Source organism: Schistocerca serialis, chromosome 12 (genome assembly GCF_023864345.2).
Source record: "Schistocerca serialis cubense isolate TAMUIC-IGC-003099 chromosome 12, iqSchSeri2.2, whole genome shotgun sequence".
Lineage (NCBI taxonomy): Eukaryota > Metazoa > Arthropoda > Insecta > Orthoptera > Acrididae > Schistocerca > Schistocerca serialis.
The window spans coordinates 109,195,049-109,213,530 of record NC_064649.1 but is presented as its reverse complement, the minus strand read 5'-3'; the positions used below and the strand labels follow the sequence as shown (position 1 = coordinate 109,213,530).

Here is an 18,482-nt window from a genome sequence, read left to right as displayed (position 1 = left end):
TGTAGTAAACATGGGCTGCAAAATGCATACCTTAAGATCAATGAGCATTTATTCATCTTTGCTACTGTGTAGTGGATCTCTTCTACTGAACAAGTGCCCAACAGCCCTTAAGGTATGCATTTTAAAGCCAACATTTACTAGACATTTTTCTCTTCTTTTTGTCCATACTACAACCTCTGAAAGTATGTTAGCGGAGTTCTGGTTCACCCTGTGAACAGGATGAATGTAAGTGTGGAACCATCTTCTGAAACAAAAACAGGATAGTAAAAACAGAAATTTGAAGTCAAGTAGTACGAGATGGTAAAATCTGTGAGGCTATGTTACTAACTGGGCCACCATTTTGAAAGCTGCCATCTTGAGTGCAACACATTTTTTTCAAATGGAAAGGGTATGATGTGGCATACAAAACAGATAGAGAATAACATTAAATAAACAGTGATGATGATGTGTTGGTGTAGGTGCACTACAACAAGGTCTTTGGTGTGCACTACAATAAAGTCTATAGCGCCTGTATTAAAATTTTATGAGAAGTATGTGGATAAACGTTGCAGAATAATAAAACTTTAAAAATAAAAAATACTTAAAATCACATTGTATACCCTTTTAGAGATATCCAATTTACTCAAGATTTATTGTTGCAACAGTGCTTATGAGTACATGAAATGCTTACATTTACAGAACAATAGCACAAGCGGTTCCACGGTACCAGTTACTGACCCAAGCTGAAACACCCATGTTAGTATGTGCACAGGTGGCAATGCAGGTGCTGACCCTACCATCCACTCGATCATACAGATGGTGAATAAATCCTGGGAGACATGGTGTCACACCTGCTGGCCAGGTTCTGTAAGAGTTGGTTGACAAGTCACACGAGTCACTTCTCACCCATCATACCCCTCAATTGGGGACAGACCCAGAGATTATGCTGGCTGCCAGGGAAGTTGCTGCACATCTTGCAGAGAATGTGGAGTTTCATGGGCATGTGTGGGAAAGCATTATCCTTCTGGAACAATACATCATACAAGAACAGCAAAAAAACGAGTCCAACAACATTCTGCACATATCGAGCACCGGCAAGTGCCCATACAGCTCACGTTTACCAGTGGTAAACGTGAGCTGTAGCTGGTCACAAACCACACAAAGGCCTGGGATGGTGCCAGTGTGTGTGTGATGAATGTACTCTATGAGACAGTGCTCACCAAGTCTACATTGTGTGCTCAAACGGCCGTCACTTGCGTGCAAGCAGAATAGGCTTTCCTTGCTGAAGACTGTGACGCACCATTCCATCTTCCAAGTTTTCCTCTGAGGGCAGCATACGAGCTGTGCAGGTCGATGGTGTGGCTCGAGTGGAAGACTGGCTAGGGGCTTGCATGCCTGCAGTTCTACTGTTATTAACGGCTTTTGCAACAGTGTGTGTTTGACATGTCTGGGCTCAAAAGCCATCTTATCCGTGCTGTGACAGCTGAACAATCTGCCACTGATACCCTTACAATATGACGATCCTGGTAGATGTCTGTGCTGTGTGGACATCCAGATCATCATCTGCAGGTAAGACAATGTTCACGTGACCATTGATACCAGCATCGTTGCACAACTGGCGCAGCACGTCCAACGTGCGTGACAATTCTTTGAATGCCACTCTGAAGGCCGGCGACAATTTGACCCGTTTCAAACTTGTTCAGTTGGCTGTAGGAATTATGAATGTGTGTCTGTAATATGGTTACCTGCTTGCTTCACATTTTTGCACCACACTGAGCCTTATGGCTGAGTATTCCCTCATTAAAGGGTAGACGCAGATGGCCCTCTGGTAGCTACGTCACTATGTTATCTGTTGGGGGATAACTTTTTGAAGCTATTATCAGTACATCTACTAGTCCCATGAACAAAGAGAGAAAGAGAGAGAGAGAGAGAGAGAGAGAGAGAGAGAGAGAGAGAAGCATCCCTGTTAGAACAGAGGATTTCAAATGAAGCCATCCATACCAACAGTGGAATGGTTAAATTTCTAAAAGTTTTGGGAACCTGGCTTTTGAACATAAATAGAGAACTGGACAATTGAAAACAGCTACAAACAAAGCAAAATCAGACAGTTTAGTGGTATCTTTCAGTATGGGTCTGAAGTCCTGTACTCTGTGCATCTTGCAGCAAACTGAGATCAGCTATATGTCAATAATGAGAATTTTGGTACACGTGTTAGTTAAAGTCTACGAGGAATGAATGATGCAGATAACCGTAATCTTACAACGCTCCAGGATACCCACTGAACATATCCTGTAGCCTTTGTGTGTTATCTTCAGCATGTGTCTTGTTAGAACATGTGACGTAAGTGCAGAATTAATAAACCTAAGCTCAAAAGAAAGGCACTGTAATTTTTTCCAATGTAAATTTCTGCCTGTAAGTTATGTCACATGACCCCCTTGTCATTTGAAAACAACGAATTGTATACAAACTTTTCAATTCAATAAACTTTACCAACAGCCGTACACTTTAAGATATTTTATTTCGAAAGCAACCAGTTTCGGCAATTCATTTTGCCATCTTCAACCCCATGCACTTTTTTCAAATCAGCAAGCTTATCGTATGGCACCATAAAACTGGGTATCGTGAATCCCAATCGTCGTGCACCTGGTTCATATGATAGCATGATAGCAACTCAAAGTTGCTGTCAAGTTTTCATATGAACCAGCTGAACAATGATTGGGATTCATGATAACCAGTTTTATGGCACTACACGATAAGCTGATTGATTTGGACGAAGCGTATGGGGCCTGAAAATGGCTAAATTAATTGCCAAACTGATTACTTTTGAAATAAAATAAAATATCTTAAACTGTACGGCTGTTGGTGAAGTTTATTGAACTGGAAAGTACATACCAGCCGATGTCACCTGGCCATAATGGACTAACAGAGATTGTATAAAAGGTGGTAGCTGCCAAAATGGTGGCCCCTTTCCCCCTCACGGTCCCCCCCTCCCCCCATCTGATACTAATAGACTTTAAAATTCTGTATATTCACCTCCTTTTGGTTTAGAAGAGTGTTTCCACACTTTCGGACCATCCTGTACATTAATGGACTTCCTGAGGACAAGTTCCCCCGATAGGCAACAGACAAAGTGAAAAAAGAACAGGAAGGGCCATGTGGTGGGATTGGGGAATCTTAAGTAGGATGACAATATTGCACAACTGGTACCTGGATAATTCAGTGAAGTATAAGAAAGGAGACTGTACCAAAGACTAAATTCAAGTATACAATTTGATACCTTGTAATAGTACTATACATCTCTGTGAAGCCACGTCCACACTGATGTTTGTAACACATTTCAAACAATGATTCTGGCAACTACATTTGACCCTTGTTTGCAACATGCTGCAAACCCATTTCAAAAGGTGGAAATAGCTGTCCGAGCAGTGATGGTCCAGATTAAAGGAAACATTTCCTGCCAGCATTACTGCATCTTACCACTGCACAGCACTAGTGTCTGTATATGTTTCGGTCATATGCATATATGTGTTTGCTTGTATTGTTCGCCGATACTGAAATGCAGTGGACGAAGCCACATGTTTGGAATTGCTGTTACTTTATATGAGGCAGACGAATGCCTATGGAATGTCACAAGTTCCAGTAACTAGAATGTAAATTAAAACAGGACTCTTTGGAAAGAACAGCTACTGTATTCAATACCAGCAGTTGCTGCATCAGGATGCAGGTTTGGTCGCAAATTATTCAGTAGCTCCACATATTTAGGTGTTATGTCATATATGGCTCGCTATGATATGTGAAATAAAAATGCGAGGCTTTGACTTTAATTTCATTAAGAGAGAGAGAGAGAGAGAGAGAGAGAGAGAGAGAGAGAGAGAGAGAGAGAGAGCGCAATTCTTCAGTTTACTGGAACTGCTTTCTTTAACTGTGTGTTTTTGAAATACATGGTTCTATAGTATTTATCAGAATTTTGAATCTGAGGATACATTCTAGTAAAGCTACAGAAAGCTTCATCTACAACAACTCTCAACAAACCATTGAAGTGCATGGCAAATGGTACATCCAATTGTACCAGTTCTTGAGGGTTTTTTCCTATTCCATGCTCTTGTGGAATGCGGGAAGAGTGATTGCTTAAACACCTCTACACACGCAGTAATCAGTCTAATCTCAATGGTGCGATCCCAAGTTTTCTGCTGAGTCACCAATTCCATTTATGCACAATATTTCGACAAGTGACCCAGCCATCTTCTTCAGATGCTGGGCATTTTGCACAAATGAAAACAGCTCAGAAGAACACTCCGAACACCACCATTAATCAATCGCACAAAAAAAAAAAAAAAAAAAAAAAAAAAAAAAAAAAACCAGATCACAAGTTTAATCTTGTTTTCACAATCCCTGCAGGCGAGCAGGCGAGATACATAGGAGGTTTCAGTATAGTACTAGATTTATCACTTAGTTGGTTCCAGAAATTCTAAGCTCGCTTTCATGGAACAGTTTGCATATCTCTTCTAACATTTTGACAGTTCACTTCTTTGTGTTTTCTTCCACAGTCAGTCTATTTTAAGCCATTCCTGGAACTTCTACGTTACATTGCAGTCCAAGAATGAGAGCTAATCTCTCTCTCTACATGTGTTTAATTTTTTTTTGAGGATTAACAGTGCAGTGCCACGTATCAATATACTTTCCTCGACACCAGACAGAGCAGCAATTGGTCCAGACACACTAATGAGAAAGATGCAGACAATGCAAGCACACTGCAAGAAATGTTTCCTTCCAATGTGCACGGATACCTTTAACGAGAAAAGATGTTTCAAACTTGTTAAAAACAGTGCAATAAACAAGTTTGCAACAAAAACATGTTTCCAGTCCCAGCATGGACATGGCTTGAGATTTGAAGAGAGAGAGAGAGAGAGAGAGAGAGAGAGAGAGAGAGAGAGAGAACTTAAAATCTTAGAAGAAACCTGAACCGAAGAAAGAGAAAAATTAAAAAAATTAAAAGAGCAGGAATTTGGGTGATTTGGGTGAATAAGGAATCAAGCACACAATTACATGTTGCACAAACAGTGTTAGAAACAGATGAGACTGGGAATAGAGATGACAGGAGAGCAAAATAGGGAAACTGTTTACAACTTCATGCATCTTTTGGAATGTTTGTTATTATTTCAGTGAGCCCTACGGTCATTGGCATATGTTCGTATACACAGTATATACAGTTTATCCCTGCTTTATTTCCTTTTCTTTACTGATTCTCCATTTTCTCATTTTAATAAAAAAAAGTAATTTTGTACTTACACTGAACTCCATTACCCAAACTGTTAATGTTGTTTAGTGTCGTAAAAGTATAACAAAAAGGAGGAATCATGCAGAAAAACAAAGAAAGGATGACGACAAGAGTTGACAACAGAAAAAATGCACACAAATATGTTAGTGTTTTGTGAAGTCATCAGGCAGTGTGAGATAAAGGGGCTCTCTTGTAGCTACCAAACATGGGCGGCTAAACTGTGTTTATTTGATACTTAAGTGTCTTTCAGCACTGCATATTATTGACCATTCCAGATAACAGTGGTTACATTCCTTACGTATTCTAACTGCAGGCTGAATGTCCCAATCAAGACAAAACCAGTGGTTGTCTTAACAGTAGAATGCCACACCTGTGAGATTCACATCCTGAAAGCTTCACAGTAATTGCAGGCGATGTTTGAAATACTTGTAATTTTTCAACGGCCAATTGTCAAGCTAATGCTGTGCAGTTGAGACATCTTTCGTCTTGCAGTGTCCCCCACATTGCATTCAGCACCAGGTTTTTATTCACACTACTTTCAGTTATACAGTTATCAACCTAAAGCTTTCAACCCATGCAGGGTGGCCAATTTATCTTGACGGTCCCAAGAAGCAAAACAAAAGCGTATCAAGCAAATGATGTTCAGCTAGCATGGAGACATTAACCAGTATGATGGCCTTCCTTGTAACTTTGTTACGAAGACATGAGCAGCAGTATGTCTATTTGAAATAGCACCATACAGAGTGAGGCGAAAGTATGTTAACATTAAGTGGGTGCTCTCTCTTTTTTTTTTTTTTTTTTTTTTTCCTGCAGATTAAACCATGGTGTCCTGATACTCTGTTGGGGAACGAAAGAATATTGCTGCCTGGATGGAAGTCTTTCAGTCCCCAGGGATTGAAGAGGAATAATTCAAGGCCTGGACAGGACGGGATGTACCATTGTGCCTCACAATTGGTAGGATCTACGAGAAGCTTGTAAAGATGGGTCCATTCAAGACTGCTGCAAGGGAAACAGTGGTAGAAAGAGATCTGTCTGAACAGAAAAGATCATCATCGTTGTCCAAGGAACGACTGTAGCCAGCCCACCTACGTCCTCGCGCAGACTTTCTCTTGAGTCTGGAATTTCTCAAAGGTCAGTGGTTAGAATTTTGCACAATGATTTAGGAATGAAGCCATACCACTTGCAGATTGTGCAGCAGCTCACAAAAGCGAACAAGCAAGTATGTGCGAGTGCTCCACAAATTATATTGGAAACTGTGCACATGAAGCCTGATATTCTGTTCATGGTTTCTGATGAAACAACAGTCCACACCAGTGGTCATGTGAACATGCACTACTGTGTCACCCGGGCAGCCACACACACCCTGGAAGTTCGAGAGCATGTGCAGGATTCCCCTGAGGTAAACACCTGGTGTGTAGTGAGCAAATATGGAGTGATTTCATTCTCCTTTTTTGAAGGGCAGACTGTCAGGGGAGAGAATTACCTTCCCACACTCAGTACATTCACAGGGAAGAATGCATCAGTTCCCATTCTCCAGCGAGGATACTTAGAGGACAAAGGCACCACTGCCCGATACAGTCAGACGGTTCGGGATTACCAGCATGAAACGTTTGGTAAATGTTAGATTGGTGAATGTGGTCCTCTACCACGGCTGGCACATTTTCCTGACCTGATGCTATGTGATTTTTGGTCAGGGGGCGTGTCTACGCCAGCAAACCTAGAACTGACCACCTAGCAACCTGCAGCACCGCATCACTGAGGTCATCACTTCTACCTCTGCCAAAATGGCCCAGTGGGCCTCAAAATTAACTGTGCACAGACTATTATTTTACTTAATTTTATCTATTGTTTTTCAGTGTTTCGTCCAGTGACTGTTTACTTTCGTAAAATGAAGAACAAACCGCCTTCAGTCATAAGTTGCATTTATTTACTGCACTATGCAGTTTAACATTGTATGATGTCTGTTTCTGTTGTGCAGTTGGTATACACAATACACATCTTTAATTTCGCAGTACATACTGGGGTGTGACTATGTATACATAAAAAATGTAGACTTTAACGGCCGAAAATATCATGTCCATTACAATTATCCGTGCTGTTATGCCGTGGTCGGTTGATGAATTCTGTGTCAATTCCCAACGTTTCGTCTCCAACTGCGAGAGACATCTTCAAGGGGGTCCGTAACTCGATGGAAGGTCCAACACACCCACTGGCTCAGTAGCGAGACAGTGGGTGTGTTGGACCTTCCATCAAGCTACGGACCCCCTTGAAGATGTCTCCCGCAATCGGACACGAAACGTTGGGAATTGACACAGAATTCATCAACCGACCACGGCATAACAGCCCCGATAATTATAATGGACATGATATGTATATATCCCAGTATGTACTGCAAAATTAAAGATGTGTATTGTGTATACCAACTGCATAACAGAAGCAGACATCATACAATGTTAAACTGCAAACAACTAAAAAAACCTGATGTAAATCACTAAAAAGCACCTGAAGATCAGCCTCCAGGGCTCGAAATGCATAGTGCAGTAAATAAACGCAACTTGTGACTGAAGGCGGTTTGTTCTTCATTTTACTCTATTATTTTACTGAATAAGATGTGTGCCAAGTTAAAACACAGTAACCAAATGCATTGTTTGTAATTTCACATAATTAAACATCCATTTAATGTTAATGTCTTTTAGCCTCACCCCATATATTTTTTGTTCGGTAAGCCACTTCCTCTCCTCTCAAGATCTGTTCAGAAATGTATTCTAATGTGTAAACGGACGCACGCACTCACGCACACATACCTACCCCCATGCACCCATGCACACCAGTTGGGCTGCAGTGCTGGGAAGTCTTGTCAATGTGCCTGACAACTGTTCAACACAACTATACAGTGGGAAGTTAACTTCACACCTTTCATTATTTTAAATTGAGCCACACTTCAGTACTAAGAAAGTTGTTGATATCCTATACATGCAGCTAAGAATATTTGGGTGCAAGAACACAGAGGGAATAAAGCCATTATTTGTTACAGTGCAGTTTCCACCAGACAACTTTGTTAATGGTTTGAAAATAGCCTATAGAGAAAGGAGTCAACTGAAGGTAATGATTAGTTGGATTGTCTGTCATTCAGTTTAGTGCGTTTCCAGCACTGCGGCACACAAAGCAGAAGAATATTGTAGGGAATGGACAGTCATTCCTGTACGTGCATTTGAGGTTAAGCACAAGAGGAGACGGAAACACTTAGTGAAGCAACAGCTATTTGGCACAGAGTTGAGAGTCAATGCTAACCTGAACATGGAACGGTGTTTTGCTGGGGAAAGGTGGCACAGATGACCTTTGCACAACAACCCTAGTTTGTGACTGGGCGTCGAAGTTTTGTCCCGGAGATGTTAGAGGCAGTGGCTGCTGCTGGCCAAGTGTGTGGCTCACTGACTCCTAGAACACACATACACACATCATACGATCCAAGTCAAAAGTCGTAATAGTCAGCTGCCACATCCTAAAGTAGCAGCACTGTGAAGCCTGAGTATCTGGAAGGCTGGAAAACCGAATGACACTTGGTACGTGTACCACTGCTCTGTGATCACTTACACTTCAAAATCAAAAGTTGGTAAACACTGATGGGATTTTCATTATTAAACAACACTGGCATTACAGAGTGCAACACTGTCGAGTTAAGAGGCTTTTGCTCAGGCTGCACTAATTACCTACAACATAGTAATGCTATTTTTACTATCTTAAAACTATAACTGTTTTTAGTTTGTAAATTAGCTGGTACACTAAAATTGTGTGCCGGACTGAGACTCTAAATCGGGACCTTTGCCTTTCGCAGGCAAGTGTTCTACCAACTGAGCTACCCGAGAACGACTCGCAACCTGTCATCCTCGCAGTTTTACCTCCACCTGGTTGTTAGTCATTCTTAGGTAGCTCAGTTGGTAGGGCACTTGTCCACAAATGCAAAGGTCCCGAATTTGAGTATCGGTCTGGCACAGTTTTAATCTGCCCGGAATTTTCATATCAGCGCACACTGCACTGTAGAGTGAAAATTTCATTGCGGACTGCTGTTGTTATTGTTCACTACTATTACTGCAAAATTGTTGAGCCTATCTTGGCCACTTGTTTACATGCTGACTGCTTCTGTCTCTTGGTCTTTGGACAATGTTCATTTCATAGTTTTTCTGACATTTTGCTAGCACAATGACTAGCAAAACATCAGATACATCTTTGAACATCAAGATCCTGAGACAAAACCCCATCAGGCAATATTATTATTATTATTATTATTATTATTATTATTATTATTATTATTGTCTTCACTTTCTCAGACGTTAAGTCCGGTTAAAAATGGAGTGACGCGGACCTTGATCAAGCGTCACTTCCTTTTAACTGTACGGTATGTGTTATATTGCATTTAGGAACTTTCGGGTAATTGAACATGTATCAATAATTACGGATTTCTGTAGCTGTATATATATGTTTGGATGTAGCTGTATTGCATTGATGTACTGGTGGATATTGTGTGGTATGACTCCTGTAGTTGATAGTATAATTGGTATGATGTCAACTTTATCCTGATGCCACATGTCTTTGACTTCCTCAGCCAGTTGGATGTATTTTTCAATTTTTTCTCCTGTTTTCTTTTGTATATTTGTTGTATTGGGTATGGATATTTCGATTAGTTGTGTTGATTTCTTCTTTTTATTGGTGAGTATGATGTCAGGTTTGTTATGTGGCGTTGTTTTATCTGTTATAATGGTTCTGTTCCAGTATAATTTGTATTCATCATTCTCCAGTACATTTTGTGGTGTATACTTGTATGTAGGAACGTGTTGTTTAAAAAGTTTATGTTGTAAGGCAAGCTGTTGATGTATTATTTTTGCGACATTGTCATGTCTTCTGGGGCATTCTGTATTTGCTAGTACTGTACATCCGCTTGTGATGTGATCTACTGTTTCTATTTGTTGTTTACAAAGTCTGCATTTATCCGTTGTGGTATTGGGATATTTAATAATATGCTTGCTGTAATACCTAGTGTTTATTGTTTGATCCTGTATTGCAATCATGAATCCTTCTGTCTCACTGTATATATTGGCTTTTCTTAGCCATGTGTTGGATGCGTCTTGATCGATGTGTGGCTGTGTTAGATGATACGGGTGCTTGCCATGTAGTGTTTTCTTTTTCCAATTTACTTTCTTCATGTCTGTTGATGTTATGTGATCTAAAGGGTTGTAGAAGTGGTTATGAAATTGCAGTGGTGTAGCCGATGTATTTATATGAGTGATTGCCTTGTGTATTTTGCTAGTTTCTGCTCGTTCTAGAAAGAATTTTCTTAAATTGTCTACCTGTCCATAATGTAGGTTTTTTATGTCGATAAATCCCCTTCCTCCTTCCTTTCTGCTTAATGTGAATCTTTCTGTTGCTGAATGTATGTGATGTATTCTATATTTGTGGCATTGTGATCGTGTAAGTGTATTGAGTGCTTCTAGGTCTGTGTTACTCCATTTCACTACTCCAAATGAGTAGGTCAATATTGGTATGGCATAGGTATTTATAGCTTTTGTCTTGTTTCTTGCTGTCAATTCTGTTTTCAGTATTTTTGTTAGTCTTTGTCTATATTTTTCTTTTAGTTCTTCTTTGATATTTGTGTTATCTATTCCTATTTTTTGTCTGTATCCTAGATATTTATAGGCATCCGTTTTTTCCATCGCTTCTATGCAGTCGCTGTGGTTATCCAATATGTAATCTTCTTGTTTAGTGTGTTTTCACTTGACTATGCTATTTTTCTTACATTTGTCTGTTCCAGAAGCCATATTTATATCATTGCTGAATACTTCTGTTATCTTTAGTAATTGGTTGAGTTGTTGATTTGTTGCTGCCAGTAGTTTTAGATCATCCATGTATAGCAAATGTGTGATTTTGTGTGGGTATGTTCCAGTAATATTGTATCCATAATTTGTATTATTTAGCATGTTGGATAGTGGGTTCAGAGCAAGGCAGAACCAGAAAGGACTTAATGAGTCTCCTTGGTATATTCCACGCTTAATCTGTATTGGCTGTGATGTGATATTATTTGAATTTGTTTGGATATTAAGTGTGGTTTTCCAATTTTTCATTACTATGTTTAGGAACTGTATCAATTTAGGATCTACTTTGTATATTTCCAATATTTGTAGTAACCATGAGTGGGGTACACTATCAAAAGCTTTTTGGTAATCAATGTATGCGTAGTGTAGCGACCTTTGTTTAGTTTTAGCTTGATATGTCACCTATGCATCTATTATCAGTTGCTCTTTACATCCTCGTGCTCCTTTGCAACAGCCTTTTTGTTCTTCATTTATAATTTTGTTTTGTGTTGTATGTGTCATTAATTTCTGTTTAATGACTGAAGTTAATATTTTGTATATTGTCGGTAGGCATATTATGGGGCGATATTTAGCTGGGTTCGCTGTGTCTGCTTGATCTTTAGGTTCCAGATATGTTATTCCGTGTGTAAGTGTATCAGGGAATGTGTATGGGTCTGCAATGTAACTGTTAAATAATTTAGTTAGATGTGAATGTGTTGAGGTGAACTTCTTTAACCAGAAATTTGCTATTTTGTCATTTCCAGGGGCTTTCCAATTGTGAGTAGAATTAATTGCTTGGGTGACTTCATGTTGCAAAATTATCACTTCAGGCATTTGTGGTATCATCTTGTATGTGTCTGTTTCTGCTTGTATCCACCGTGCATGCCTGTTATGTTGTACCGGGTTTGACCGTATGTTGCTCCAGAAGTGTTCCATGTCTGTTATGTTTGGTGGATTGTTCATTTTAATGTGTGTGTTATCTATTGTCTGGTAAAATTTCTTTTGGTTTGTGTTGAATGTTTGGTTTTGTTTCCTTCTATTTTCACTTTTTTTGTATCTTCTGAGTCGTTTGGCTAATGCTTGTAATTTCTGCTTCTTTTCGTCTAATTGCTCTGTCGCTTCTTGTTGTGAGATTTTACCTAACTTTTTTCGTTTTTTTTCCGAGATTTCATTTCTTATAAATTGTGTTAGCTGTCCGATGTCTTTTCTCAGTTTTTCTATTTTGATCTGTAGCCTGTGTTGCCATGCTGGTTTTGTGAATTTCTTCTGTGTGTTGGGTGGTTCTGATCTCTGCCTAGTGTGTATATTTAGTGTAGTGAGTGCTCCTATATAAACCAGTAGTTGTAACTCTTCCATAGTTGTGTTTTCATTTATTTTGTTGTGTATGATTGTGTTGATAGTTTTTATTGTTGTTTCGACTTGTGGGTTATTTGGTGGTCTACGCAAGAATGGTCTAATGTCTGTATTTGTGTCTTTGTATTCTATATATGTTAGCTGAAATTTTTCTTCTATATCTAACATCTGTGTCACTTCGTGTTCTATTTGTGCTTGTTCTGGTGGCTGTCTTAAGATTTCGTTTTCCTCTGATTGTTTAATTGGTGCATGTTGTTCTTTGTGTGTTTGCTCTGGGATGTTTGAGTCCATTACTGTATTTTCTTCTTCTTCTGATTGCACATTATTTTGTTCCAGTATTTGTTGTACTTGTTGTTTGATGTTTTCTAATTCTGACTGGGGTATCCTGTTATTTTTTATTATTACACGGATCTGATCAGCTAATCGTTGTTCTGTTATTATTATTATTATTATTATTATTATTATTATGTTTGATTAGCAGCAGCAGTATTACGACCAACAAATGTCTGTAAATCATCAGTGGTATTTATCCTAGTATTATAATCCAGTTCCTCATTATTATAAATGAAAAAATCTCTTTCAAATATGCAAGCTAATTGCTCGACTGACTTTGGTATGCATCCCCCTCACAATGTATGTGCACACTACTAACTAGTGCAAAACAGGCATGTAGAATAAGAATATACTGTTCATTACGACCAAAATGCATAAACACCCAAGCACAACTTCAGCTTAGACTCACTTAGCATATTTACCACATCCATACTGCAGGATATGCATTCAAAAGTGACAAGCATTAGATAGAACTCTGAAAAAGAGATCATACAGGAAAGCAAAGTCTAGTGATAAATATTGCAGTCTCTCTCTCTCTCTCTCTCTCTCTCTCTCTCTCTCTCTCTCTCTCTCTCTCGACACACACACACACACACACACACACACACACACAAACAAAATTGTATCCTAACTCTCGCACAGAAGCAGGAATAAGGTTGTATAAAACAACTTCAACTGCATGCCCATTTGACCATACCAGCATCATCTCTAACCGAGCGCTATGTGCCTTGACTACAAAGTTTCCAGATAGATACGCACACTAAAATCTAAGGCACTATGGTGAGTAAAATGCAAAGGAAGATGGTATTCTTATAAAAGCAAAAGCTGTTTTTCTGGCAAGAATGATGCAAAAATACACTGTCAACCTATAATATGTGAGTAAGCAGAAAAAAATGTGTTAGACCTTCAGAAACATGACATCTGCCCAAAAGCAGTAAATAGTATGCACAGGACTGTTGAGTGTGAGAGCTGATCGTTAGTTGCCATAAGTTCCTTTATACAGCTTTAAGACCCAGCACCCAATCAGCTGTCATCTCTGACAAAATACCTGTGATGCTCTGGGCGGCTGTATCACCACGAACTTGCCACCGTCATACGGTTCCATTTTAAATGGTACGTAAGTATTGGCAAGTTTTAGATACCTGCCCGTACCATCCTGGTCTGTACCAATATTCCTCACAATTAAAACCTAGAACAAGGTAATAATTTAAGTGTCAAAAGCATCATCAACAGCTGGGCCTTACAAGTAACTATTGGGACTTCAGCTCAATTGCAACGAAGGCAGCAATAACCACTTGCCGAGCCTTATCAAGCTCAAAAAAAGATTATTTTCTTACCACACAAAAATTTGATAATCAATAAATAGGAAGCGAAACTGATCTCTAAGTACACCTTCAAGTTTTCGCAACACAACATCGGTCCACTAGATTTCGAGCATATGTCTTCTGAAATCCTGTTCCTTCACATTTTGGCCATACATATTAGGACCAACTTCCAAGTGAGCAAACGGACAGTCTACTCATTCTGAAGGTGACCAAAATATCAGGTGAAGAAATAGGGTCTCATCAGTTGCACATCAAGTATCTAGTGGATTGTGGATCTCAAAATTTTCTTATCATACTGTATACTCTGTTTAAGATTTGCACTAGCAACAGTTTACATCTGTTAACAATATTTCAACTGGGAACCTGGCAGTAATATTCATGCGAGACAGAAAAGTTGGGTGTAAACTGCTTGTTAACAATTTACTAACACACTGCACAAACTCCGAATTGGTACCACCACCATAATAACTAGACATGGCACATCGACGAGTGACAGCAGCAGTCCCTTCGAATGTGGAATTGTGAAACACAGCACAGTGACTGGGGATATCTCTTATTATGATTGTGATACGTGCACAAAATTTACAAGCCTGGAAGATTATGCACTGCCACCTCACCATGCTGTGACTGACACATATTCAGCTGAAATATCATGTTCAGTTGTAAGAAAGTGGCTGCCTCCACGAAGAATGCCGGAAATGTGCAAAATACCCAACAATGTCTAAATCCTCTTACGTTTCTTGTAGTATTTGGGTGACTTTTCTAAAGAGGCTTTACGTGATTATGTAAGCATTTGTGCTCTCTTTTGTCAAATCGCGCAATCGCCATAAATGAGTAGTATCCAGGTTTCTGGCAATGGTGTTAGTACTTCTGGCCTCCCCACAGACACCAGGCAGATGCAGAATTATATTGTGAGATTTGATACAGAATTTTGGTTGAGAACATTTTTCAGGTGCAAGGTGGCGATTCATTGGAAGAGGAACCAGAACAATCCACACTAATTGCCCAAGAATCTCCATTAGTGTTTGTGAGCATACTCTCATTTCTGACATGAATAATAATATTTTCGCTACTCATGACTCATTTCATTTTCTGCACCTTGATCACTTTCATGAACAAAATTACAATCTACATCTGAATTATCATTATCACTTTCCTCAATTATCGGATGCTGCCAAGCCATTTTCGGGCAGTGTTATCATCAGCAAATTTAACTGTGTGGTTCATTTACATACTGAATAACATCAATAACATTATTTCAGATCATTTCACAGTAATAAACAGAAAGTTATAATTCATTAGAAAACCTGATATTTTGACTTAACATACTGTTGTAAATTTCAGAAAAGTTTATAATTTCATTTTCATGATTGCATTATTACATTCCCATAGAAATTTTAGGAGAAACATATATGTTGTAATTAAACCAATAATTACTTAGCAAAATTTATGACTTTCAATCTTCCTAAAAACAGGTTTTTGGAGCATTTATCAGTCTACTGATGTATTTAACATGACTTACACACTTTATGTATCACATCAGTAACAAAAAACTAATTAGATCAGTTGAAATTAACCTTTTCACTGGCAAATTTTGAACATTCTGATGCAAATACTATTGATTTTCAGTCATTTTGATAATACAAAATTATCATACAGAACTTTAACCTGAAATTCCATTTTGGCAGTTCCTACTGTACCTTAATTAATGTTAGAAATAAAATCCCAAGTGAAATCAAGATGTAATTAATGACTTTATGATAGACATTGTTGTTTTAACTTCATAATCAAATTTCCACACAAAAGTCAAAAGAACAATATCTAGAAATGTGTTCGGAATGAGTCATCATTTATTGTCTTTAATACTGTACTAACAGTTTGTTGTAAATCATTAACTTTTCATTATAAATCAGTAAATTTGATTGTTTTCGGCAATAGGCTAAAGAACATACATAGTTAAGATTGGGTATATATACTGAGCAGTGCAAAGCACTTTAAGTCAGTTGCAGTTTGGCCAATGTAACGATGCAAAGTCTATAACAGTTGTTGCTTTGGTAGAAGATAGTTCATGTGTGAACATCTTTGAAATTGCTTACAGTAAATAGATCTGCTGTTAAAAAGGTTTCATCAGTGTGTTGGAAAATATTATTTTAACATCAAAGTTTTCATCATGTGCGAAATCCAGGTAAATCTGCAATACACATCCCCTTAACAGACTTTATTGGTGGAGGAGATTCAACAGTTCAAAGCTAAGTATTCCACTGCAAAAATTATATCACTCTCATCATACGACAAATCTCTCATAATGAGAAGTATTTTACCCAGAAGTGCAGTTGGAGTACCATTAAAAGGTCTAATCCCAATCACAAGTTAATGGTTATGGTACAGAACTAGACAAATATATTTTTCTGTGAGCTTCCTTGTGGTTTAGCTGGGTCTGAACATCTTCCAGATTATACGTCACTTCCCTTTCATTTCAAGAAAAGATAAATTTCCTCACAAATTGCAAATAAAACCTGAAGAAAACTTCAACTAAGCTATTTAACTGTATTGTTACAAGGTATGTCGCCATACCCTCTTCCGTAACTTTCAGGAACCCTTTGAGCAGCTAGTGATTTTCACCATAAAATTTACATACTTCTCCACAATTTTCATTTGATGACCAATTCCCCCTGTTTCATCAAACAATGCCTAACTACGAATTAAACAATCAATAATCAGAACCTCTTTGCCAAATTTACTGTTGAGTCTATTTTTCAAAACGAGACACAAAACCTTGGCAACACCCAACCACTTCTGGTACTTCAGTTGTGGGTACAGAATGGAGAGTCTTCCACAACTGTTTAACAAACATGGTTGTGGTGTAATCAAGCATTAATACATGTAAGAGTTCCTTAGTACTTGCAGTCCCATATTGGCAGTGCACAGAAATACTGGAGGCGAAGAAGAGTCAAACAGGTATGTGCTTTTTCCAAGTGTAAGTGAAAGAGCAGAAACAATTAGGTCTTATTTCATGAGCTGTGTCCCTAAATCCACTGCAATATCCAAGATTCGACACGACCCTGTTTGCTTCAAAAGGTGAATTACTTCAACTATCCGCAACTCCCTCGAAAATAAACAATCTGCAAAGCCACTGTACAAAAACGTAGAGCAGGTTCCACTGAAAACAGCAAGGCACACCTTGCTATAACGTAAGTGACTTTGTAGCTCACTCAAATGCTACTTTTCCAGTGTTTTCTTCTCTGTGGTTCACATGTGAATTATAAATGTTACAGTATGTTCATTACTGCAATATATTTTTGATATTTATACCTCCTGTTATGTTGTTTTTGAACATAGGCAGTACAGCTCTCAAAGCACTTTATTGTCTACTTGGTCATAATGCAATTTGTGAAGACATCTATAATGATGTTGCACAATTTACTTCACAATAGAATTGAACATGATGGGGATTAATCCTCATTAGTTAACAGAAAAGTCCCCTCCCATAACAGACACAGGACTTTTACACTAAGCAACATTTTTGTATACGCTCTTAGCCATGCGAGAGTACTATGTGATATACGTCTCTAACACACAGTATCTAGCTACGGGTCACACAAATATTTTACATGTTATTTCCTTTCTCCTATTTTAAGCAGGCAATTGTATTATTCTACGATACTGAAATATGTAATTGGCAAACAAGAGAGATAACCAATTATGTTATTGAGACCATGTTGACACGACTAAACACTGAAGCTCATTGCAATTTCTTGAGAACTAATTTAACTCATGAATAGGGACAGGAAGAGATCTTTATTTTATGGCCAAATCTTTCTCTTTTTTTTCAAATTAGTTAATACTTACCTCAATTTCATTACTATTTATTTGTCAAATTGGACACATTCTTTGTAAAATTCAGTGTTTGCCTTATTTTTTCCAAATTTAGTGCTTTCCCCCCCCCCCCCCCCCCAATTTAATGTTCCCTTCTCCTTAGTTGGGTGTTACTTGTCAATTTAGTGGTTTCTTTTTTTAGAAAATTTGATTTAAGTTTTTTGCTGAATTCAACATTACTTTTTTCCCCAGATTCAATTTTCCTTTTCACAACATTCGGCGTATCCCAAATTCAATACTGTTTTTCCAGAATTCATGGTTTTTTTGCACAATTCCATATTATTTTTGCAAATTGAGGTACTATTTTCATCAGAGAATGTCATGCAGGAAATGAAGGTTATGTATGAAACTAAGCCTTCAGAAGATAAGTCAAATTGCTGATTTATCATTCAATAACCATCAGTTAGAAACATTAGTAAACTACAGTCCTGAGGTAAATATCATTTCTATATGGCAAAGTTAAAAATATCGCGATCTCATAAAAATTGCCAA

General features: G+C 38.3%; 1 protein-coding gene across 7 annotated transcripts in view; it reads right to left on the bottom strand.

Annotated features, from left to right (window-relative positions):
• The window catches only part of LOC126428302 (lysine-specific demethylase 4C-like), a 383,324-nt gene that overhangs the window by 291,896 nt on the left and 72,946 nt on the right, over positions 1-18,482 (bottom strand). For 5 of the 7 annotated variants that reach the window (XM_050090225.1, XM_050090224.1, XM_050090228.1 and 2 more), the window contains exons 13-14: positions 13,838-13,978; positions 8,549-8,695 (exon numbers count right to left, since the gene is read on the bottom strand). The exons of 1 other annotated variant lie outside the window; for it this stretch is intronic. In XM_050090225.1, the coding sequence (XP_049946182.1) occupies positions 8,549-8,695; positions 13,838-13,978 (288 nt within the window). The remainder of the gene's footprint in view (positions 1-8,548; positions 8,696-13,837; positions 13,979-18,482) is intronic. One more of the 7 variants, XM_050090227.1, reaches the window with a different exon arrangement.